General features: G+C 39.4%; 1 protein-coding gene across 1 annotated transcript; it reads right to left on the bottom strand.

The window, feature by feature from the left end:
• Positions 1-21,187: 21,187 nt before the first annotated feature.
• On the bottom strand, positions 21,188-22,892 carry C1QTNF8 (C1q and TNF related 8). The gene is made up of 2 exons (XM_044657113.1): positions 22,676-22,892; positions 21,188-21,735 (listed from the first exon to the last, which is right to left on the bottom strand). The coding sequence occupies exons 1-2, from the start codon at positions 22,890-22,892 to the stop codon at positions 21,188-21,190; spliced, it is 765 nt and encodes a 254-aa protein (XP_044513048.1).
• Between the last annotated feature and the right edge of the window lie 2,214 nt (positions 22,893-25,106).

Genomic DNA, 25,106 nt, shown 5'->3' with positions numbered 1-25,106 from the left:
TTTCAGTGAGGACACTGCCTTATTGTTACCTCTATTCATGGGGTCTGCACTCCCTATTTGTGGGATTGTTATTGTTTTTAACTTTTCTACCTGCTCTTAAAGGGGGACTATTGTCAGATTACATCTTTACATATGCTTCATACGTATGCATGTGATCAGTCTTTCTCACATCTAAAGAACATTAAGACCAACCTCAGATCACATTTAACAGATGGAAGTCTCAGTGCCTGCATGAAGCTTAACCTCACCACATATCAACCAGACTACAAATCCATCAGCAAAATCATGCAGCCCCAGAAGTCACATTAATAGTAAGAAGTACTTTATTCATCATTGGTTAGCACATAATAATGCTATTAAAAATAGTTCAGAGACTTATTGTACTTTAATAGTGTTGTTCTTACACAAAATGCACATATTTACTTGTATTCAGTGTTAAACATATTGTACAGCTCTCACGAAATTACATTTTAAAAAATGTGGCGTTTATGGCTCTCACAGCCAAAAAGGTTGCAGACCCCTGCCCTAGAGTGTATTAAACTAGAGGCAACTGGGTAGCTCAGTGGATTGAGAGCCAGACCTAGAGGCAGGAGGTCCTAGGTTCAAGTCTGGCCTCAGACACTTCCTAGCTGTGTTACACTGGGCAAGTCATTTAACTCCCATTGCCTAACTCTTAACTATTCTTCTGTCTTGGAACCGATATTTAGTATTGATTAATTCTAAGATGGAGGAAGGTAAGAGTTTTTTTAAAAAGAATATATAAGACCCCAAGTTCTTCAGCTAGATGGAAAATCCCCATCTGCGGTCTATTTTCCCAGAGACATTGTTCCCAGAACCTCAGATCTTAGCTCAGTGTGGTGTTGGTGTGTGTATGTTGTATATGTGTGCATGACTCTTTGGGGGCCCATAAGAGCATTGTCTCCCTTGTCCTTCTTAAAGATGGGTTCTTTGCAACTGCTTTAGTGGTTCTGTGTTTTTCCAGGATGACAACTTGATCACAATCACATGCCACAACTTGTTCAGCCATTACACAATTGATGAGCAACTCCCTAATTTCCAATTCTTTTGCCACCACAAAAAGAACTGCTATAAATATTTTGTACATATAGGTCTTTTTCCTTTTGTTCAGTCTCTTTGGGATGCAGACCTAGTAGTAATGAATTGCTGGACTGAAGAGTATGCACAGTTTTATAGCCCTTTGGGCATAATTCCAAATTGTTTTCCAGACAGTTTAGACTAGTATACTACTCCACCAATAGTTCAGTTAGGTACCTATTTTCAATCACCCCTCTAGCATTTCTCATTTCTGATAGATATGAGATGGTACCTCAGTTGTTTTGATTTTTCTTTCCTTAACAATAATGATGTAGAGCATTTTAAAAATGTGACCATAGATAGCTTTGATTTCTTCTGAAAATTGCTTATTTATATCCCTTTGACTATTTATCAATTTAGGAATGACTCTTATTTTTATAAATTTGATTCAGTTCCTTGTATATTTGAGAAATGAGGAATTTTATCAGAGAATTTTGCTGTAAAATTTTTGATATTAGTTCAATGTCTGTGGCACCTTCTAGCAAAATGTAGTTTTCTTTGATTATCTTCCAATTAGGTCTAATTTTGATTTTGCTTTGTCTGAGATTGTTATAGGGGTGCAAATGGTAAACCCCTGGGTTCGGGAAGGAAACCTTTCTCAAGAATGAGAGGACTCCAAACTTAGCTTAAAAGTAAAAAGAAAGATTTATTAGTAAAATAGGATCAATGGCCAGCAAGACAGCATGAGTGGAACAGCCATGGGAGGCTGCCCCCTGAATCTCTCAATCCTGGGGATTATATACTTTTACAACTGTGGGGACATGATGCTGTGTCATGATGAGGATATGATTCTAGAGTGGTAAACACTCAGGTATTCAGTGGGGGGTTTGGTCATCTGATCGGGGTCTGCCTGGAGACATAGGGGGTGACCCTCATAGTTTAGGGGACAGATTGATGTCTGAGATACAACTTGATGATATGGAGGAGATGTATCTCTGTCTATCTCAACTTAAAGGAATTCCAAGGATAATGGTCTTTGCCTGGGGGGGGGGTCACAAAGGCAGGAAGGGGGAAGGGAATTCCCCTGTTCACAGCCTGCTTGAGTTAAGGGGTACAGGGTCCCTGCTATCTCTGCACAATGCCCATGTCAAGATCATTCTTGCTACCCCTGCCTTTTTCACTGAAGTGGAAGCATAATAGATTCTAATCTAGCCCTTCTTTTCTACTCTGTGTGTGTGTATGTGTGTCTTTCTGTTTCAAGTGAATCTCTTGTATACAACATGCTATTGGATGCTGGTTTCCAATCCATCTTAGCAGAGTTTTAGTTTTATCTTGTAACCCCTTAATTGTACAAATAACTAAGCTATGTAGAGGGAACAACATATCATATCAGATGGCAGGCATGTGCTGTTCCTTCATAAAAAGGACCAGCTTCCTGATTACAAGAATAGTACTTACCTTGGGAAGGGGTTAGAGTATGAAAATTTTTAGTGAGGGCAACAGATCAAGGAACTAAGAACACAGCATGAAGAACATATTAAAAAGTTAGAAGACCAGTTTTTACAAGAACAAAAGCAAGAAGCCCCAAAGATTCAGCAGAATGTTGCTAAAGATCAAGACTGAAAATGTTCTAGGTAGAGCTGATAATGATACAGATAAGAAAAACAAACCCTCAAGCAATTATGTTCCATAAAGAAAAGAACAAATCTAAGGGGTTGATGATGGATATATCTAGAATAGAATGACCTTGCAAAAGCTAATGATATTTCCAACTTAATCTCCTCACCCTGGGAGTTCATTGCACCCCTACATTTTTCACTTGGGAAGTACACATTATGCCCTTCTATCTACCCCCAATTACCTTCTCTTCTGATTTTCCAGTTTTTTCAAATTCCTATTTTAAAGAAAGTACCCAGGCAAGGCAAGTCTTCATCCCTCAACAGGCTCTGCTCTGGACTTGCTGAACTTTATCCAGATGCCACAAGCAACCTCCTTGTCTTGCTAGTTCACTCATTTCTCTTCTCACACTACAATTACACTCTGTGCCTATGTCTCCATTTCTCTCTTTGGCTGGTTCCTTCCAGAACATCCACTTTAAGGAAAATGCCAGATCAGCCACTTCTTCATTCTTTTCTGGACTCTGCTACTGACTCTCTAGATCAGTGATGGTGAACTTATGGCATGTGCAAGATTTAAATTAATATCAATAATAACTCCAAGTATTATATTTTGTGAAGTTTATTAATAATCACTTGAAGTAGAAAGAAAATAAATTAAAAGACATAGAAGTTCAAAACTAATTATCTAACAAGAATTAAACCCACATGAGTAAGTTCTCCATTCTGCTTCCATCGCTGTGATCAAGGGAAAGAGAAAGCGAGAGGGGCAGGGTCACACACAAACTATCTCCAAAACATAAGGATGTACTATGAGAATGAAAGTGAGATGCTGCAATATAGAGTTCTGGAGAGCAGATCCTAATTACACACATGGGTGCCAAAGATGGCACGTTGAGCGCTTCTCTGTGGGCATGCAGCTGCCCGCATGCCCACCCCCACCAGAGTTTGTTACTAGAAAGGCAGAGGGACTTGGGTGGAGCTTCTCCCCTCCCAGTCTGTACACTCACTGAGGACATTCCTCACTTCACTCACCCTTCTGCTCAGCAGCTCAATGGGAACGCTTCCTCCCTGCCCTTTGTGGGGTAAGGGGAGGCAGGGGTACCTGGCACTCATGTAGGGTAGTGGTACAGCAGGCAGTCTGGGAGGGGGCTGGGCAGGGTGGGGTAGGGGCAGAGTCTGGCACTTCATATCTAAAAGGTTCACCATTACTGCTCTAGATTTTCTCTGCTTCTACCATACTCAGGTACTTTCTTCTCCACCCCTCCACCCCCACCTCTCCTTTCAACTTTTTTATATTGTCTTCCCACATTAGAATGTAAGCTCCTTGAGGGCAGGGGCTTTTATTTTCTTCTGCTTATATGGGTATATCTTCCTCATCACTGGGGGTAGGGGCATATTGTGTCCATCTTATCCCCCACCCCATGGAAAATCCACATAAAATTTTGTCTTCATCAGGATTTTCTTAGTCTCTGGATCCTTTAATGTGCCTTTAATGTCCATATTACCCCTTATCATGAGGCTGAATGAAAGACATTGTGTTAGTTGTCATCTGCTGACGTTCCCCATGTCATCTGTAGCTTCTGCAAAATTACCCCAAATTGTGGAAGGATAATTGTATTTGTATTCCTACTGATTATCTCAGTGCTTGGCACACAATGAGGGTTTACTATAAATGCTTGTTAACTTGAATTGTCTTGACTACTTATGAGGAAATTCTCTACCAATATAGATTACTTCCTGCTCTGCAACTTTAAATTATAGATGATTGTGGGTAGCAGGGAGGGGACTGAAAGGGTGGGGGTGGCACTGGAGGCTTAAAATATCCATGGTCACTTAGCCAGTTCATGTCAGTTGTCAGACATGACCTCAGATCTACTTGATACAAGGCTAGCTCTCTATCCTATGCTTATTCTCTCCTACCTGCTAGAAAAAAAAAAAATTAAGGTTCTTGTACTAAGAACTGGGAGGGGGAGGGGATAAAGATAAGAAGAAAAAAGTAGGATAATTCCCTTGTATTGCCCCATGATTTCTCATTTCAAATATCACTTTTGTTAAGTGACTTGTAGCCAACTCTTATAGATAATGGGCATTTGGCCACTGGGGATAGTTATATGACAATATTCTAATTAGTTTGTTGTTTCTTTTGTGGAGGGAACTCAGTACATCTCTCTAGAAACCATAATGGACTCACTTCAGGGGAAAGAAAGGATATGGGATTTTTTTTCTTCTGCATTTCAAACTGATAAAAGATAATGCCTGCTTTGATAATAGATGTTGTATGTGCAGAAAAAAACATATTTCTTAGGTTTTTTTTTTTATGAAACTATCAACATTCAATCTAGAAACTCCCAAACGTGTGGCCATGTAGGATCTAAGATGGCATGCATCATTCCATTTGTTGAGATCTGTATATCTCCTGATAAATAACTTCTTCAATTCTAGGCCTTTCCCTCCAATCACCTATCTTTGCCACAATGTCAACTTCAGGCCACTCCCCCCTCCCCAAAGTTACCCATCCTTGAGGACACACGTCAACCTCAAGCCCTTCCCAAGGTCATAGAAGCTACCATCTTTAACCTTCCCCACCCCAAATCTCCTGTAAGTCATATGTCTCCTGCTTCCTTATTTGTCAAGTATTCAGCTCTCCTGTAAAACCAATAAAAACCCCACTTTTTGTCACTTTAGGCAGGCAGATTCCAACTGGGGAGCAGCCTTCCAGCTATCAGTCTCCCTAATAGGCCTTTTAAAAACAGTTTATCCATTTAATTAATTAATTTAGAAGATTTTTCCATGGCTATATGATTCATGTTCTCTCCCTCCCCTCCTTCCATTCTCGCTCCCATAACCAAGGAGCAATTCCACTGGGTTTTACATGTTTCATTGATCAAGACCTATTTCCATTATTTTTTCCAATTTCCAATATTTGTACTAGGGTACTCTTTTAGAATCTACATCCCCAATCATATCCCCATCAAACTATATGATCAAGCAGTTGTTTCTCTTCTGTGTTTCTGCTCCCACAGTTCTTTTTCTGAGTGTGGATAGTGTTCTTTCTCATAAGTCCCTCAGAATTGTTCTGGATCATTGCATTGCTGTTAGTAGAGAAGTTCATTATATTCGATTTTACAACAGTGTATCAATCTTTGTGTATAATGTTCTCCTGATTCTGCTCCTTTCACTCTGCATCAATTCCTGGAGGTCATTCCAGTTCACATGGAATTCCTCCAGTTCATTGTTCCTTTTAGCACAATAGTATTCCATTACCAACAGATACCACAATTTGTTCAGCCATTCCCCAATTGAAGGGCATTCCCTCATTCCTAATAAACCTCTCTAACTTTATTGGGATGTCTCTGTAATTCTTTAGATGGGAAATCATCTCAATTAAACCAGCTCTCCCCATTATAAGTCTTCTTCTCCTCATCCTTCTCTTCCTCTTTTAGTCACTTTTTAAAAAAACTCTTGGGGGCAGCTGGGTAGCTCAGTAGATGGAGAGTCAGATCTAGAGATTAGGTTCAAATATGACCTCAGACACTTCCAAGCTGTGTGACTCTGGGCAAGTCATTTGACCCCAATATACAGTATTGATTCTAAGACAGAAGATAAGAGTTGTTTTTTTTTTTTAAACCCTTACCTTCCATCTTGGAATCAATACTATGTATTGGTTCCGAGGCAGAAGAGTGGTAAGGGCTAGGCAATGTGGGTTAAGTGACTTGCCAGGGTCACCTGGCTAGGAAATGTTTAAGGTCAAACTTGAACCCAGGACTTCCCATCTCTAGTCCTGGCTCTTTACCCCCAAGCTACCTAGCCGCCCCCTTCTTTGTCATTTTTGACTAAGTATTCCTCACTTTTTGAAAGTTCAGTGAACCAAACTAGATGCTATGAACTTCTCAGTGTTTCATTTATGCAGAATTTTAACTCAAGTTGATTCTGCTTTTCTAAATAGGCAAGACAATTTTAGACACTCAGAGCTTCAAGGTTCATATAATGTAAATCCTACCTGAAATAGAATTCAATCCAATCAATTCCTGGTAAATGGGCATTTGAGCATAAACATCTCCCATAACCAAGACTTCAATATTTATTTCAATTCAATTTGATGAATTTAGTCTCTTACTATTTTTAAAATCTGTGCTAATCTTTGCGTTGTGGGAGAGCTTTAAGGTAAAACCCTGGATCTGGACAGATTGCCCTTTGCAAGATTGCAAGACTCCAAAACATAGCTTGAAAGTAAAAAGGGAAATTAATAATTTGGAGGCAACTTTGAATGGTCGGGAGGAATGTGCAAAAGTGGACAATGCCTCTTAAAGGAGACAGGTTCTGGGTTTTTTATACCTTTTAGACAATAGGAGCTATGTGACCAGAGATGAAGTGGTGGGATGAGTTTGTTACCTATGTAAAAGGGGGAAATGTTTGTCACCTGACCAGGGATAGAGTGATGTTTTATGTCCTGAAGACACAAGAGGTCACCTGGAATAGTTTAGGGGACGAGTAGAAGTCCTAGATACAGCCTGATGCTATCAGAGTATAACTGGGAGATGTCTATCTGTGTCCATCTCAAAATCTAGGGGAGAATCCAAGGGGAATAGTTCTCTCAGGGATCTTTCCTTAGCGTGGGTCTCTGATGCTCAGGGTCACCTTTTCCTCACCACTACAAGACTGCAAGGAAAGAAAGGAATTTTTCTGCTTTCGAGTTTAGGGTTTTCAGAGGAAACCAGGGGTACCATGCAAATTGGAGATACAGAAATGAAATAAGACACAGACATTACCTTTGAGGGTATTATAATCCAGTGGGATGGTACGACATATACACAGATAATAGTGATGCAAAGTAAAATATAATTTTATATTTTATATAAAGACACAAGAGGACCAGGCATAGGGCTCTGAACAATTTGGGGAATGGGAAATTAAAGACTTCCTGAATAGGGAAGTGACTCTTGAATTGAGCCTTGAAGGAATAAAGGAATTTTTAACAGGCAGAACTAGAAGCATTTTGCAAACCTTAAAGTAGCCTGAACTCTTAGACCAGTTGAGTTTTATTTTGTTCCAGTAGAATGAATTATCTTGTCTGTTAAGGTGATTTCCAATTGTATTCCTGCCTTTTACCTGATTTAGCTTGTCATTGAGTTTGATGAGTGTATTGTCAAATCCTTTACTCAGGTCATCAGTAAATCTTCTGTGAGGTAGCATCTGGAATGTGATACAGCAGAAAGAATACCAGACCAGGAGTCAGATCTTGGTTTTCATTCTGGTTTAGCTATTACATAGCAATCTATATTCCATTTATAACCCTCAGTTTTTTCCTCTGTAAAATTAGGATATGGACTGCCAAACATCGTGGGCTACAGAGAACAGTGCTCTGTATAGACATTCATATTGTCCTCTCTGGTTCCCATTCCTTTGTGCGTCACCTCCTTGGTGTCTGAAATATACTCCTCATCATATTTATCTGGTGAAGTCCCTTTTTCCTTTTAAGACCCCCATGAAGCCTTTCTTGACTATCATCAGCCTACCGTAAACAAAAATGGTCTTTCCTTCTGCACATTTTCCCTAGGGTATAGCCTGTACTCTCCTTTGGATTTACTTACTTGTTAATGACTCATGTTATTATTCTCAGGAGATTATAAACTTCCTAAGAGCAAGAATTATCTTATCTCAGTATTCCAGGTTCCTAGGACTTCACCTCACACATACAAACTATAGGTACTGAATAAACGTTCAAATGAATTAAGTCAACCACAAAACAGTAAATACTATGATGTATATTTGGATGGGCCTTTGGATAGATCCCTATGGGGACATTATTTGCTATATTCTCCCTACAGTCACTGATCTGTGTGTCATACTCTGGGTGTCTCATTCAGACTGAGTTGTCATGTCATATCATTGCAGTAGGATTATAGGATGTTCCTTATGAGCTGACTGATGGGTACATCCTGAGTGGTGATGAAGCGGGGTACTTCATAATATGAGTCCCGATACCCAGAAATTCAATAATTGGAACCATTATTTGTTGATTTAAAAAAAGGAAAAGGAAAAGGAAATAAAAAATCTACCAGCTGGGACAGCCTTCCCTAGTGGAAGCTGTATCAGACTAGCATTACAAGGCAGCTTATATAGGGTGCAAGATGCAAGGATATTTCCTTTCCAGGTTCTTATTTGTCAAGACAAAAGTCATCACAAACATCAGTAGTGATAAGTGGATAACATTCAGGGGATATTTATTTTTCACATATACCTAAACACTCATCCCATAGTTAGCAATTTGTTTACCTTGCATTCCATCCTGACCTATTTGTTTGTACCTAAACATTCATCCCCAGTTAACTATGAGTGTTTACCTTGTATTCCATCCTGATTCATTTGTTTGTACTGATGTCCCTTTGTTGTCCATAGGGGAATTTGGACTCTGACCCACCACTTGCCTAGGTTGCTTGGCCTCCTGTAGGAGCAAGGTCAATTTCCTAAAAAATGCAGGAATGGATTAATCAACTTCAATTCTACTTTATTCTCTAACCTTTTTCATTTATTCAGACTACTTCAGTGAAATTAAAACAAACAAACAAACAAAAAAAAGGATCCCCCCCCCAAACTTTTCTTTAACCAAGGGAGATGATTACTGTCCCTTCTCCTTTGTGCAAGTAGCCCATCCTTCTGTCAAGGAAGAAAATGCCATTAGCCTGGTCATTCCTGATCACTGATAGCAAGGATGAGTGATAGGGCTAATGCTAAATGGGGTCTCATTCCAAAGAATTGATTGATGACTCAAACTACCTCCCTTCCAAGGAAACAAGTTTTATTATAAGAGAATATAGTAACAAAGTACCTAGAATAGTAAATAAGTAATTAAGGTCAAGGTAGGGAGCTAAAGAAGTGTGGTGAGTAAAGAATGGGAGAGAGTAAAAGATGAAAGTTAAGACTAAAAGGCAAGAGCATAAGGGTAAGTAGGGGTTCTTAGGAATGCTTTTTTACCTTGCTTAGTTACTAAGGAAGGGGTCATTTGTTTGGGCAGTTGTTGCCCTATGTCTCCAGGGAACTGATGTCTCTTTGCCCATAGCCCACTTTGGTCTTCATGACTTTACCCCTGGTTCACTCTTGTTTGCCCACTTGAGTGCAGGTGAAAGCCATAATGTAAATGGATGCTAACGATTTGTAAAATATCCTGGAACAACTTAAGATCAAGTTTTATTCTTTTCTGCATGGAGTCTAAGAAAGGCAGTGAGTATAGAAACTGAGAATTGTTTGAACCTAATCCTTTGTGAATAGGAAACTGAAACACCTGTACTTGCTTCCAGAGACCCCCCCAATCAAGGATCTACATTATGCCTAAAGATTGATGTGAGTTTTCTCATAATTGTGAATCTAAGCAATTTGTCTTACATGAAAGGTAGCCCCATACTAATGAAATAGGTATTGTTTCTATGTCCTTTTGATTATGTATAGCTCCTTGGCAGGGTTTGTGGGATATTTCAGACCACATCACTAGTAGGATTAAAAAAAAAAAGCAAAAATACAGTCACTAAAGGAGACCTCTTTTATGTATTATTAAATCTATACTTCAAAAGGGATACATTTTCTTTCTAAAATGCCTGGACTCTAACAACTGGGAATCTCAGAGTTTTTTTGAGTTTTGCTGTTATTTTCATAAGGTTTTTGCTTTCTCTGATGTTGTTTAGGTCAAAGCAGCAGGGAAAAGAGTCCCTCTGACATTTAAATGTGAGTGATGGGAGATAAACACGTTAGTAAAATGAATTTGTTGATATTAAGGAAAGGTAAAGTTCAAATGTTAATTTATCCACATATGTACTTCCTGCAGATGCCAAGACAAGTCCTTTTGTGATCTCTATGGCCTCTGACTCATTCTGCAGTGCTCAGAATGCTTCAAATGGCATCCTTGACCCCATCCAGTGAAGGGCAAATAGGTAGAGCTGAATCCCATGAAAAATGACTAGTAGCTCAAAAGTCACAAGGAAGAGGCTAAGTTTTCAAAGCAATGTTCCTTGCCTGGGAATGAAGCCAAGCTAGATCCTTGAACATCATAGCTTATAATGTATCTCAAAGTTGATCTTAACCAGAGATCACAGATTGCAATTCATAAGAGGTCAGGAACTTCTTCTTCACTCAATAAATGGTCATCAAATCTTTATTTTAATTGCTCTAGTGAGGAAAGTATTCCCTCCCAAAGCAGTCCACTTCACTTTTGAAAAGTCAATGAGTCAGAGAAGAAGCATTTATTAAGGACTGTGCACTGTGCTAAATAGAAGGTAAAGCAAAAATCAGCACGGTCTAATTGGAGAGTGAGTAGACAAATAACTATGTATAGATATGATGTGTATAAGAAAAATGGGGGGAAATTCTAGAAGGAAGGCACTACCATTAAAGGGGATTAGGAAATGCTTCTCCCAGTGAGCATTCATCATGGTTCCCCATCACACCACTGAAGCAAGGTTTCTCTCTTTCTTTTCCCATGTTTCAATTTTTGAAATGAAGATATGACTCCCTTGGTCTCTGGATTTGTTTAGCTTTATTGTTTTTCTCTTCACTGATATATTTGCAAAGGAAATATTTTGTTTATGTATGGGTTTCTTTCTAGGAATACTTTGAATTGCCTCTTTTTAAAAATAAATGTCCATCTTTTTTATTATTAATTATTATAGACAGGTTTTCAGGGTATGTCAACTTGGATTGCATCCTGAGTCTTCCTTTGATTTTCAAACACAGTATTCCATTCCTTTCTCCATCTTCTGTTGGTATAGAATTATCTTGTATTATTCAAATTTCCTTTCCTTTATAGTTTGTGAAAAAAGATGGGCACACCAGGGATGTTACAATAAATCTAAATGGTTGTGGGTACACACACTGGGTTGTAGGAGAGACTGGACCAGGATAGGGAGACCAGAGGTCACAGCTAAGGTGCTCCTAACTGACAAAAATGGCTGTTGGCCAACTGTCACTACTGGGCCAGAGTCTTTGAAACCAACAGGCAAGGTAAAAGGTTTTAACAGGTTTAATTATGTTTAACTAAAATAAAGGTGGATAGGGAATTCTACACTAATACCAAATAGGCAAATCCACAGGGTAAGGGGGAGGACTTAACTTCTCTAATACTAATTGACCTAGGCCAGGCTGGGCATAAAGGAGCTGTTCTGGAGTCTCTGGGAGGGCTGCTTCAAACCTGGTTCCAGCCAGGTTTGACTAGCACAGCTAAAGGGCCTGAGGGTGGCTTTGAGGGTTTCTCAAGGTAATCCACAGATGATCTCAGGATGCCAAAAGCCAACGTGATCCAAGGTATCCAAGCAGAGAGGATGTGCTTGAGATGCTGTCCACCAGATCCCAAACTCCTCCTCCATCTGGTGCTGCTCTGTAGGTCTTGTCCCCTTGCTAGATGCCACCACCACACAGGATCCCAGGGAAATCAGGAAGCAGGGTGTCCTTAACTCTGAGATCTCCCAGGGCTAACAACAGTTCATGCCAACCCCTAATGGAGTCTCTCTCAGGGCACAAGCAACTTCCTGCTCCTTCATTCCATTTTGGAATGCTCCAGCTCCAGCCCTTCCTGCTAGGTCCCACCTTAATACTTAATTACTAACTATTCTTCCTCACAACAAATTGAAGGTTTTTCTCTTGGTTGCTTGTAGAATTTATTTGTCATTGAAATTGTTAAATTTAATCACTGTATGTTTTGGAGTTTGCATAATAAGTTTTGTTTGTATGAGAGTGAGGAATCTTCTGAAAGGGATTCTGTGGATTCTTTTGATTGGCATGATATTTTCCATATCCATTCATTCCTGAAATTTTTTGTATTTCTTGCATTATAGTGTACAAAATTTTTAGTGTTCTTCAATGAAACTTACAACCTTTAAATTGTTCTTATGCTTTGGAAATAATTCATGGTTATTTTTTCTAAGATGGAGGGCAAGGGTTTAAAAAAATAAGATCAATATGCTTTGCTTGTATAGATACCATGCTTTCTTTTAATGTTATTATTTTGTGTATTTGCATTTTGAATCAATTATTCTCTTTTTTGTGTCTTTGTTAAAGTTTGCCATTTTGGATTCAAGTCTTTCTATTCTGATAATTATTTCTGCTCTTTAGGCCATAAATTCTGCTTTTATAATTTAAACTACTGAAGAATATTCTGCTGAGGTGTACCAAGTTTTTGAAAAAAAAAACACAAAACTCTACCTTCCAACTTAGAATCAATACTGTGTATTGGTCCTGAGGCAGAAGAGTGGCAAGGGCTAGGTAATAGCGCTTAAGTAACCTGCCCAAGATCACACAGCTAGGAAGTATCTAAGGAGAGATTTGACCAGGTCCTCCAGATTCCAGGCTGGTGCTCTATCCACTATGCTACTTAGTTCTTCCTTTAATAGGTGTTTAATAAATGCTTGTTGATTGATTGATTTCTTCCATCTGACCATTTATCCTTGTTTCTTCTGGTGGAGTTAGAGTCTTACAGTCACCAGAAGGAGCTGTTATTACCCAGAAAAAAACAGATTCCTGGCATTTTCCAGCACCACACTGTAAGGGACATCTTTTATTAACTTTAAAGAGCTCTACACTGGCTATAATTTTACCCAAAACCTGAAAGATGAGGTAGGTAAGTTCAAATCCAGCCTCAATACACTCTACTACATACTCCTGGACAATTCACTTAACCTCTGCCTCAAATTCCTCAACTGAAGAAATAGGGATAATAACAATGCCTACCTCAGAGGGTTATTGTGAGGATCAAATGAGGTAATATTTGTAAAGTGCTTAGTGCAGTGCTTAGAACATAGTAGGTGCTATATTTTTATGCCCTCTCCCTTCCCTTTTTTTCTTCTCTCTCTCAAAGTTTTCTGTGAGCTAGATCCAGACATCATTTCCTCACTTCCTATTCTTTCTGGGTAGAAACCACAGATACAATCTGAATGCAAGTTGTTTTTTTTTTTTTTTTTGATGAAGGGTTTCTTAGAGTCCCCAATTCATGCATCTTCCATGTATGACTAGATCTCTATGTTAATGTTCATGACTAATACAGCCTAGTCTGACCAGTCAAGATCTGTTCCCCTAATTCTATAATTGCTGAGAGTCTTGAATGAATAAGAAGTCATTTAGTCCAACCTTCTAACCTTTTTCATTTAAGGAAGGGGATATTGAGGACCAGAAAACAAAGGATTCATGCATTGAGTTAGGGAAAGAACCATGATGAAAACCTAGGCTACCCAACTCCCAATCTGTATTTAAGGGAAGCCTTTCCTGATTTCCCTTAGTTGTTAAGTGACTCTCTCATGCCTCAAATTATTTTGTATTTATTTTTCTCTTTACATATTATATGTTGTATCTCCTTGTAGATTATAATCTCCTTGAGAGCAAGGACTATATTGCATTTCAATCTTGCTATCCACACTAACTGGAATAATGCCTGGTACAAACTCTGTATATCCTGTACATAAAATAGCCTGCTAAAACAAATGCTTGTTGAATAATTTGGATATTTCATGCTTGGTCTACCATCCACATAGTCAAATTGGAAGAGAAGAGTAGATAAAGAAAATGATTCAAATGTACAGTCTATAAGTGGCCAATTCACTAAATACTAGACTATAAGCTCTCTTAGGGTAAGGGCTATGTCTCAACTATAGTTTGTTTTTTCTACATAGTAGGTACTTAATAAGTATTTTTGGAATAATAGGTTAATTAAATTTCTCTAATCTCTATTTGACTTTGTATAAATAGAGGGAACAGTGATTACACTGACATAGGGAACTTCCAAAGGAGGAAATTCCATCTGTTAATGCAGGTTGACACTTCTGCAACTTTACATCTTAAGAGAGTTGCTTGGAAAACTGAGAAGCTAAGTGATTGGTCTGAGGTCACAAGGGCAATATGTGTCAGAAGTAGGACCTTAATCCAGGTCCTGGGCTCAAGACCTGTTCTTTATCCACTATACTATGCTACCTCTCTATGTAGACAAAGCCTAAATGGGCATATTCAGGATAATAAAAGGGGAAAAGACAAACTAATGAAACCCTAAACTTTTCTGAGATGTGCTTAGGGTCTCAACTGATGCTTTGGGAATCATTTATATCCATGGAGAATAATTCTTATTATGTTTAAGGAGGATAAAGAGGGAAGAGGGGACTCTACCCTGATTGTTGATCATCCTTTAATAAGCAATTTATTTTAGTTAGGATTCTTGATTTTCTTCTCCTAAAAACTCAATTCTGACTTATTCTCAGGACTGACTATCCTCAGGACCTTGGTTATATACGTAAGCTACGCCTTTTGAATCTCTATGATTTTTTTCTTCTTTATTTTATTCCTTCCAGAGTCCTTGCCTCTGGTGGATTGACTTAATCTAGTAAATAACTTCAGTCATAGTCTTCTACTTGAAGGATTTCCTGTCTGATCTGAAAGACAGTGGATATTTTAATGTTATCACTTTATTGCAAAATGGTATAGGACTCTTTATCAGATGACAATGGTGAATTGACCCAGTCATTCATCATGAGACCAGAACAAAAATCTGCTTTTGAAAACTCTTCCCTTCCTAAAACCACAAAGGCCTATACAAATGTCAACATTATTTTCAACAAACAGCATACTGGGTTTTCTCTTGAGGCTAAATGGGAGGCTAGTGGTCTGTAGAAAATTTCCTGGACTTTCCTCTTCCTCTTATAAAGCCTCAACTGCTATTTTTAGAGATAGTGAACAAAAATAAACAAAGGAGAAGTGAGTTGGGATTTTTGTAATTGTTCAATTGTGTGACTTGAGAATGATACCTTATTTTTCCTTGTCAAGTTGTACTTTGAACTATGTGATATCTTCCCTTGGGAATTTAATTAATTGGTGTTTAGTTTATCAGTCTGTAAAATGGATCATAGGATTGTAAGTTCAGGGTTATAATGCACCACAATGGACATTTAGTCCTACCATTTGACTTTTACAAATGAAGAATTTGAAGTCCAAGACTGATTTGTCTGGGGTTGTCCAGCTAGTAAGTGCCAGAGGTGAAATTTCAACCCAAATCCTTAACTCCAACTCCTACACTCTATCCTCTAAACTTATCAGTGCTTTAACTATTTACCCCACAGGAGAGGAATGTGCTTTGTAAGCCTTAAAGCTTATATGGAAATATGAGCTACTGTTTGCTGTTTGTAGGAGCAGCAATACTAGTAATACTACTAATAGTTATAATAATAATAGCATTCGTATAACTCTTTAAGGCTTGCAAAGTGCTTTGAATATGTTATCTCAGTTGATCCTTGCAACAATCCTGGGAAAGAAGATTATCATTGTCCCCATTTTACAAACGAGAAAACTGAGGCACAGAGTAATTAAATGACTTTCCCAGGGCTTCATGGTTTGTAAGTGTCTAAGGCTGGATTTGAACTCAAATTTTTCTCAACTCCAAGTCCAGTGCTCTAGCCAGTTCACTGTCTATTATGGTCATATTTTTTTTTCATATAGATTGGGCTATATGGGGGAAATTTTTAAAAACCCAAATAGTCTAACCACCAACAGAAGAATAGAGCCCTAATTATCCACTGTGATAGAGTTGGGAAAGGAATAATAAGTAATTCCTGGGAGGCCAGAAACTGGCCTGGTAGGTTTTCTATAGGTTCTGAGTCCTATCTAATTGGGGCAAAGAGATAGAAGCTCTGTCTCAATTTAGAATTCTACTAAATGTAGCACATGCTCTCCTGAAGACAACTAAGTTTAGCACCTAGTCAGCAAGAACAATTAGTGAAAATAGGAAGCTAACTTTCATCCCTGAGCCACTGTAGTAAGAAATTGCCTTCTTATTCAACTAAATTTGCCTTGATACTTTTCATAAATTATTTTCTACATCATAAATACCGAATTGATTAAAGGATCTGTTTTGTACTGCTTGATCTGGGAACCAGTCCTGTTAATTACGACTATGGGCACAGATACATAAAAGGGACATCCTGTGGATGAACCAGCATAGGGTAAAAAGCATTCTTCTTGGGTGAGATTGAGAGGTGAGTGTGGAGAAACAAGGTGGACCCTAGGAAGCTAGCTAGATTAGTTAAGTCCCTGGAAGCCACTCAGTTGTTACTAGAGATTTCTTTTATGTTCTGTATCTTAATGTAACATTTCTGCATTTGTTTCCTTCTTTTTCCTTGCTAAGACATTATTTCCACAATGGGAACAATTGATTCCCTTAACCAATGCAGATCACAACTCCTCCATTCCTAATGAAGGGCAATCTTTAGGACCCTAAAGTGGCTCTAAAATCACACCTAGAGGAGAACCCTTAAGGCAGATACTTTTCTAAGCTCTACCTGGCCGGTCCTCAAAGGACAGAGATGAAGCCCATTCCCCAGATGTGTACTGCAAGTCATTATCATATGGCATGATCTTTCAGAATTTATATTCTGCCAATGTGAACATTGGGAGTCAGGGGAAGCTTGTTAGTAAGTCACAAAGAAAACTCCTCTGTAGCCTACAATGCATTGCAAATAAGGAGAATGGAAACAGGGGCAGGTATCAGATCTTAGTCGCCTGGACAAAGTGAAAGCAGGAAAATGAGGAAGCAACAGGGCTTTAAGTCAGAATCAAATCCTGCCTCACACACTGTTGTATTTGGGAAGCTGTAAGATGACAGAGGTCTGTAGGATCAAATCTCTCTGATCCTTTGGTCTATGGAGAGGACACACCTATACCCACAAACAGGATTGACTGGAGGGAGGAGCAAAATCTTGCTGAGAGCTCCTTCACTTCCCCCCTCCCACAAGGCAGTTAGAAGAGTCCTTACAATATGGAGGTTGATGTTATCTTCTGGGCTCAGTCAGTACACTAGGAAAGACTAAACTCCTAAAGATGATAACTTTCTCTAAACTATTTCCCCACAGGGTCAAATAGGAGAGAACAGGAGAAGCTTGATGTCTTTGCAGCTCACAGGCACAGAGGATAGGTTTTACTTCTGAGCTACAAAGCAGGAGGAACTCAACTTGAAGAGGTTGTGAGTATATCCCAAATATGTAACTAGGCACTGCTCCCAATTGATAACAGGTTTAATAACAAGGTGGGAATGGGAAGGAAAGGAGAAGGAATAAGGATTAATAAGGTCTGGGAAGCCTTCAAAGTGATATGTCCAAGCAGCCCCTCCCCCCAAAAGGGGAAAGGTAACCTGAATAGCTAATCTGCTCTCTATTCCTATAAATATTCTCCCTCTATATCTAAATAACTAAACAGAGGTAACTGTGATGTAGTTGAATGTCAAATCCAGGTAAAGCAGGTAGGCAGCTAGGAACTAAAATGGCTTTGCTCAGATTCAAGCCTCAAGCCCCCAGAGCAACTCAGGACCCAAGACCCAGAAAGCAGAGAGTGACCTGCCTATTCTAAATCCAGGACTCAACTGCTTTTAACTGCCCCCTCTTCCAGAATTCTCAGGTTGGGGGGGCTATGGAATTCTGAGCTGTGGCCTGAACCCCTCTCTGCAGCTAGAATTCCACTCTGCAATATGAATCTCACAACACCAATTGTGTCCCCTTGAGGAAGCTATTTAACATTCTTAGTTTCCTCATCTTTAAAATGGGGTCATTGGTATAGAGCATAGAGCATTGCACCTGGAGTCAGAAAGACCAAAGTTCAGATCTAGCCTCAGACACTTTTTAGATGTGTGACCTTGGGCAATTCACTTAAGAGTTTTCTGCCTCAGTTTCCCTGTCTATAAGATATGGATAGTAATAGCAACTACCTCCCAGGATTTTTGAAAGGATCAAATGAAACAGTAATTGTAAAATATTTAGTACAGTGTCTGGCACATAGGAGCTTTATAAATGATTCTTTCCTTCCTTTCCCTACCACACAGGATTTTAAGGGTTACTAACTTAAAGTACTACGTGTAAGGTGTTTTGCAACTGTTAAAATGATTTACATATCATCTATTTTTGTTACAAAGCAAGGTGTAGACAGAACATCAGGCCGGATTTATTACTCAAGATTTACTTGATAGGGGCAGCTAGGTGGCTCAGTGGATTGAAAGCCAGGTCTACAAATGGGAGGTCCTGGGTTCAAATCAGACCTTAGATATTACCTAGCTGTATGATCCTGGGTGAATCATTAACCCCCATTACTTAACTCTTACCACTCTTCTGCCTTAGAACCAATACACAGAATTGATTCATGATGGAAGTTTAGGGGGTTAAAAAAAAGAATTAATTAAGACTAATGGTTTCATTGTTCTGAGCTAATAAATCTAGAAAGAAGAAACCAAAATCTGATGTAGCAGTTGCCTATCCTGAGGAGATTCACATCCTTTCCTAATAAATTCATTAAGTTGGAGATGATTCCCAATGACCAACACAAAGACACTTTAATTAGCACCCTTTATTATAATCCTCAAGTGATTGATTACACAGTCAGAGAACAACAGTGAATAAGAGGCACCATCCAAAAGAGAACAGAGCACCAATTCAACTGGATCCATCAGTTACCAAGTACTGAGGTCTGAGCCCAACTATACCAGAGAGGAGACTGAGAACTGGAAAAGGAGACCTGATCTGGAGGAGGTGACAGTCTGACCAGGGAGAACAAGACTCCTGGCCAGGAAAGTTAAGTTTTAACATAAGGCCATTGTTGCAAACTTAATGTTGACAGTATTTGTATTATTGATTAGAAAAGCACCATCCCTTTTCTTCTCCTCTCTCCCACAAGAGGCTAAAAAGGAAAAGTCATTCTGAAGAAATTAGGACTTGGGCTGGACCTTGAAGGAAAAATGGATTTGGATTATTGGAAAAGAGAAGGAAGTGTTGGTGTTTTTTTGTTTTACTTTGTTTTGGTTTTGGTAGGGAAAGGATTTTGTATGGGAAGTATGGAAGAGAAATGTATAAGGTACATTCCAGGGATATGAGGGGCCCAGGACAGTAGAAAGAAGAGGGCTCCTTTAAAGGAAACCACTTTGGAAATAGAAAAGAACTTCTATATAATTTTAGAGCTGGAAAGGTCTCTAGAAATTATTTATAATTATATATTCATTTTGAAGATGAAGAAGCTGAGACCCACAGGGTCCAGCACTTAGTATAGTGCCTGGCACATAGTAGGTGCTTAATAAATATTTATTTACTGATTCATTGATTGATTGATTGATTGATTGACTTAAAGGGACTAACCTAAGGTTGAATAGCCATTTAGTGGCAGTTCTGGCTTAAGGGATTCTGACTCCAAATCTGGTGGGCTCCCTATGACCATCATGGCGAGCTCTCTTTTTATTAAACATTTGGTCTCCCCAATTTGACTACAAGTTCCTAAAGGTCAGAGACTCTAGTGTTGTGCACAAAATTGGTGTTCACTCAGACCTTGATCATTGATTAGGTTATATAATGGGGGAAAAATATAAAACACTGAAGTAGGAGGCAACAGCTTGACTTCTGGACTCTCCTCCATTACTTACTAGCTGTATGATCATTGGCAAATTATCAAATCTGTTTGGACCTTAGTTTCTTCATCAGTAAATGGGGGAGAGTAATATTTTGGTTACCCACATAGTCTTTTTTTTTAAAACCCTTCACTTCTGTGTATTGGCTTCTAAGTGGAAGAGTAGTAGTGGGCAATGGGGGTCAAGTGGCTTGCCCAGGGTCACACAGCTGGGAAGTGTCTGAGGCCAGATTTGAACCTAGGACCTCCCATCTCTAGGCCTAACTCTCAATCCACTGAGCTACCCAGCTGCCCCCCCCCACATAGTCTTTTAAGGTAGTTTCTTGTTTCTCTAATGCTTCTGATTCTATTATTGAAAAGTCGTGTCCTTTAGGGTCATATGGTTCAACATCAAGACTCAAATAATCTGATGATTCTTCCTCTCAAGGTCCCACCTTTGCCTGAACAGCTAGGTAAAATGGTGGAATGAAATGAACAGGGCTTGAGAGCCAGGAGAACTGAGCTCTAGCTTCAGCCCTGTCATTTAAAGGCTGCATGAATTTGAGTAAATTCCTCTTTCTGAATCTGTTTCCCTTTCTGTAATATGAGAATAATAGCTGCTTAGTTTTTGCTGAATTGAAAATATAGTCCAAACCCAACTTGATACACTTTTTCCCCAATGTCCCTTGGCCCATGTGATGTATTTAAAAGGGAAAATATTCTACATGAGATTAAAGTAAAGATAAAATCCAGTTCTCTATCCTTGTCAGATTTTAAGTGAACAAGTTCCTTGAAAATGAAGTCTCATATGTGTGTGTGTGTGTGTATAAATTTGTCTGGGTCAGTTACCTGTGAGGTAGAAATCTATCCCAGTCCTACATCTACACTATGGGGAATAGAAAATGGATGCACCCTCCCACCCTCCTCCCACCCTCCAGTCTGGCTACCTAATCAGTTAACATCCCTAGATATGGAATAGATACTCCATTTGGCTCCTCTATCCATATGGGCTCCAGAATTCCAGATAACATTTATAGACACAGAACCGACAATCCACTTGGCTCAGCTGTTCCCCAGACAATATCCTACCACACTCTGCACTTGGTACTGGATCCATGTATTCCTGACTTTGGGCTTTGGGGTAACTGGGGAAGGGGCAGCTAATCCTCAGCAGGTTTAATCAGGTGGCCATTGAAGGTGATATAGATGTCAGACTCCTCACTGTAGATGGCATTCTCTCGTTCTCTCTTGAACATCCGTACCCAGACCTCATCTCCTTCCTCCAGGTCGAGCATGAGGCTCTGACTCTGCATGATGCTCCGGTCACTGGGCTGGGTGTACAGGATGGCTGCCTCCTGGTCATTCCTCATCAGGTGAAGATAGGTCTCCTTGAAATTCCAGGTATGCACATTCAGATTGAAAAAGTAGATGCCAGCCACATAGCAGGAAAACCGGCCCGTGAACATGTTAAAATGCTTGTAGAGATTCACAAACTCTGTGTCGAACGTGACATCTTGGAAATAGTCAGAGCTGTGGAGAACCTTTTTCCGGCCCACAGAGAAGGCTTCATAGACATGCTTGCAGGAGTTCCCTGGCAGACCGATTTGTCCCTTCTGGCCTTTCCGTCCTCTGTATCCCCGCTGGCCTGGTATCCCCTCTTTCCCACTCACTCCAGATTGACCTTTCTCTCCTGATTCACCTTTCTCTCCTGCAGTTCAAATAAATTAACATAGGATGTCAGAGCTAAAACAGACCTTGGAGGTTATCCAGGCCAACCCTTTTATTTTACAGTTGGGGAAATTGAGACTTATAGAAAGTAAGTGACCTGTTCTAGCCCATACAGGTAGAAAGTGTCAGAGGTATCTGGGGCTAGCACACAGGTCCTCTATAATTCCAAGCTATTTCTACTCTCCCTCATTTTGTAGAGGGAAAAACAGATTTAGAAAGAGGAAGGGATTGTTTAAGATCACACCATGAACTAGCGGCAATTCCTTGATTAAAGCCTCTGTCTTTGCTCTCCTAATTTAGTATTTTTCCACCCTTTATGCTTTTCTCACTCTTCCCCAGGCCTCCACTTCCTTTCTAAAGCCTTACATCAGTAAGGGTCTGCAACAATGTGACCTACCTATGCTTCTGGACTTGGAGGGCTATGACTGCTCTAGATTGGTAAAGAAGAATAGAAATGTTAATAATAATAATAAGAACAACAACAGATCATATTCTGTAGTACTTTGAAGTTTATGAAGACCTTTTCTCATAACCATGTGAAGTAGATAGTACAATTACCATTAGCCCCATTGCCTCATTTTATAGGTAAAGAAATTGAGGCAGCTAGAAACAAAGTGACCTGCCTAATCTCACACAGTTAGTATATTATGGAGCTAAGATCCCAACTTAGGTCTCCTGACACAAGCCTGGTGATCCTGGTCTAACAGTCTTTCCATTATATCAACACTGGATTTTTGAGGCAAGTTACATGATTAAAATTATTTTCTCCTTTTTAAAAAAACCCAAAGACAAGTCCTTAAGGTTATTTGGTTTGAGTAATGGAAAAGTTAAATTATAGAGACTATCTGTTGGTGTAAACCAATCCAAGTTCTCTCTTCCTACTGGGTAAGGTATATGTGGGGTGGGAAGCACAAACTAACCTTTAAGGATGGTAATATCAATGGTGGGTTGAAGCCGGGGCATCACCCATGAGGGATAGTTACTCATCCTGTTGGAAGGTGCAGGGATGGCAGCAGGGGGTCCTGCAGGGCTACAGCATCGTACACACTTCTGGGCACTCTGCTTGGATTGTCCCAGATCTGGCCAGGCCACAGCATGTAACACCAAAATGGACAGCATAAAGAGGAAGGCTCCCATCTCAACTCCTGGAATGAAAACATGAGTGTCACCAAATTGGGTAACAAATTTGTTGTGTCCTCAACACTCCATCACAGGTTGGGTTGCCTCTTGGATAACCTCAGAGAGATTATGTGTACATATGTGAAACCATAATATATCAAAATGTATTTCCTCTTTTCCCAGTCCTATACTGATTTTGTTGGGAGCACAAAGAGCTACTCTCTGCCCTGTTTACAGTCTGCTAGGGAAGCAAATGAAAAGTTTGACAATCTTGACAAGCAGTGACTTTCTCCTTGCTCCATCTGAAGTCCCTCTTACCTCTGAGAATCTAATCTACATTAAAGCAAAGACTCAAAAGAAGCATTGTGGGCCTGCCCTATCTTGATCTCACTTTCTTCATCAGTAAAATAAAGAACTAAACAAGTTGATCATTAAGGTCATTTCTATCTTTGGCCCTTGATCATGGTAAGGACTGTGGGAGATCAGAGGATGGAGTGATGAGCTTTACTCACCTTTCATCTTCCTCTTCCATTTTTAACATCATAGATCTAAAGCTGGAAGGGCCTCAGTGGCCTTTTGGATCAACTCCCCCAATTTACTGATGATGGAAGTGAGGACAAGGAAGATGTAGTGATTTTTTTTAGGGTCACTCAAGTAGTCTATGTCATAGACAGGATTCCCAGGCTTCTACTCTGACCCAATCTTTCATTATTTCTTGTAGGAGATTAATTCAAATTATCAAATTATTATTGCAAGTTATTAATATTAATAATGGTCATAGAAATTAAATGAAATAGAACTACAGCCAGAGAAAGGCAGCCTAGCAAAATGGATAGAGGGCCAACTTCAGAATCAGGAAGAACTGAGTTCAAGTTCTTCCTCTGATACATGCTAGTTTTGTGAAACTGGGTAAATTACAACTTCTTAATAGCCCAGGGAGATCAGAGCTAGATTTCTGACAACTGCCCCAACCCCTCTGCCACATTACTACCACCACCACCAAAAGACTAGAAATAGAGGTTAGAATCAGACTGGGTAAGTCCTTGAATGCTAGGCTACAGAGCTTATATTTTCCTGTAGTTAATAATGAGCTGCCAAAAGTCTTTGAAATTCCCTTTTCCTCTATAGTGAATTTAATTTTACCTGTCCTTCCCAGCCAAGTCAGATTCCCATCTTCTCCTTTACTGTTCTCAGTTCCTCAAAATGTGTTCTCACTCCAATCAATTACTATGATATATTCTATTCTATCAAACTGAGTGGCATAGCCTAGGCTTCTGAATTTCTTTTATTTGTGTACATGAATCAACTAAGCCCACCATGTGCTACAGGGGATGGTATTGCTTTATCCCCTCGTAAGGGACACAGTGCATTGCACCCACTAGACAATATTTTTGGAACGGAATTGTTATTTTATTGTTATAAGAAACTTCTGGAAGGGAAATTCTCTTTACCTGTGTAGACAGACACTTGATTAGTAATTTATCAGGAATACCAAGAATTGGATTCAAATATTCTAAACATTAAGGAGGACTCTTTACCTACAAAACTGGACTTCTCATCAAAAGTTCAATGAGTCTGCTGATTTGACATAATGATGGAACATGTTGGAGGCAAGGATCATTCATTAAAATTTAGACAGTGGAATTGGAATATGAGAGAACACAGTTGATAAAGATAAAGCCTTGATCTCTCTACCCGAGGCATTACTTGTAGGTTAAGGAGATGACTGTGTCCCTGGACAACCTATTTTACTTTTCATTTCATATCTAAGTACTGCTTCCTCAATGTCTACACTGACCCAGAACCAAACCAGTGTGAAGTCTGGGAATTAGGGCAGGACACTTCTTCCTGGTTCCTTACTTTCTGTCATAGTAACAACTCTACACAAAGGCCAGGCAAATGAAGTTAAGTGGCTTGCCCAGGATCACACAGCTAGGAAGTGTCTGAGGCCAGTTTTGAGCACAAGACCTCCAATTTCCTTGGTTCTCTGGGCTTGATTTTCTATTCACTGTGCCCCTTAGCTGCCTATGAGTCTTATTTCCAAAAGTGTTTGGCCTTTCATTCTAGTGGATATATGAAGAACAATGAAGAGATTTTATTCTAAAGGCCCTATTATTTTTATCTCTCTTCCTTCTCCTTTATCTTCCTTCCTTTTTTCTTTCCTTTCTTCCTCCTTTTCCTCCTTTCCTTCCTTCTTTCCTCCCTTCCATATAATTTTGTAAAATTCTCCAA

Source organism: Gracilinanus agilis, chromosome 1 (genome assembly GCF_016433145.1).
Source record: "Gracilinanus agilis isolate LMUSP501 chromosome 1, AgileGrace, whole genome shotgun sequence".
In the NCBI taxonomy this organism is placed as follows: Eukaryota; Metazoa; Chordata; class Mammalia; order Didelphimorphia; family Didelphidae; genus Gracilinanus; species Gracilinanus agilis.
Note: the sequence above shows the minus strand (reverse complement) of the source record. Positions and strands in the feature narration are given on the sequence as shown.

Coding starts and splice junctions, on each gene's coding strand:
- C1QTNF8 (XM_044657113.1), bottom strand. CDS start 22,892: ATGGGAGCCTTCCTCTTTATGCTGTCCATTTTGGTGTTACATGCTGTG. Junction 21,736..22,675: donor TGATATTACCATCCTTAAAG/GTTAGTTTGTGC, acceptor TTTGAACTGCAG/GAGAGAAAGGTGAATCAGGA.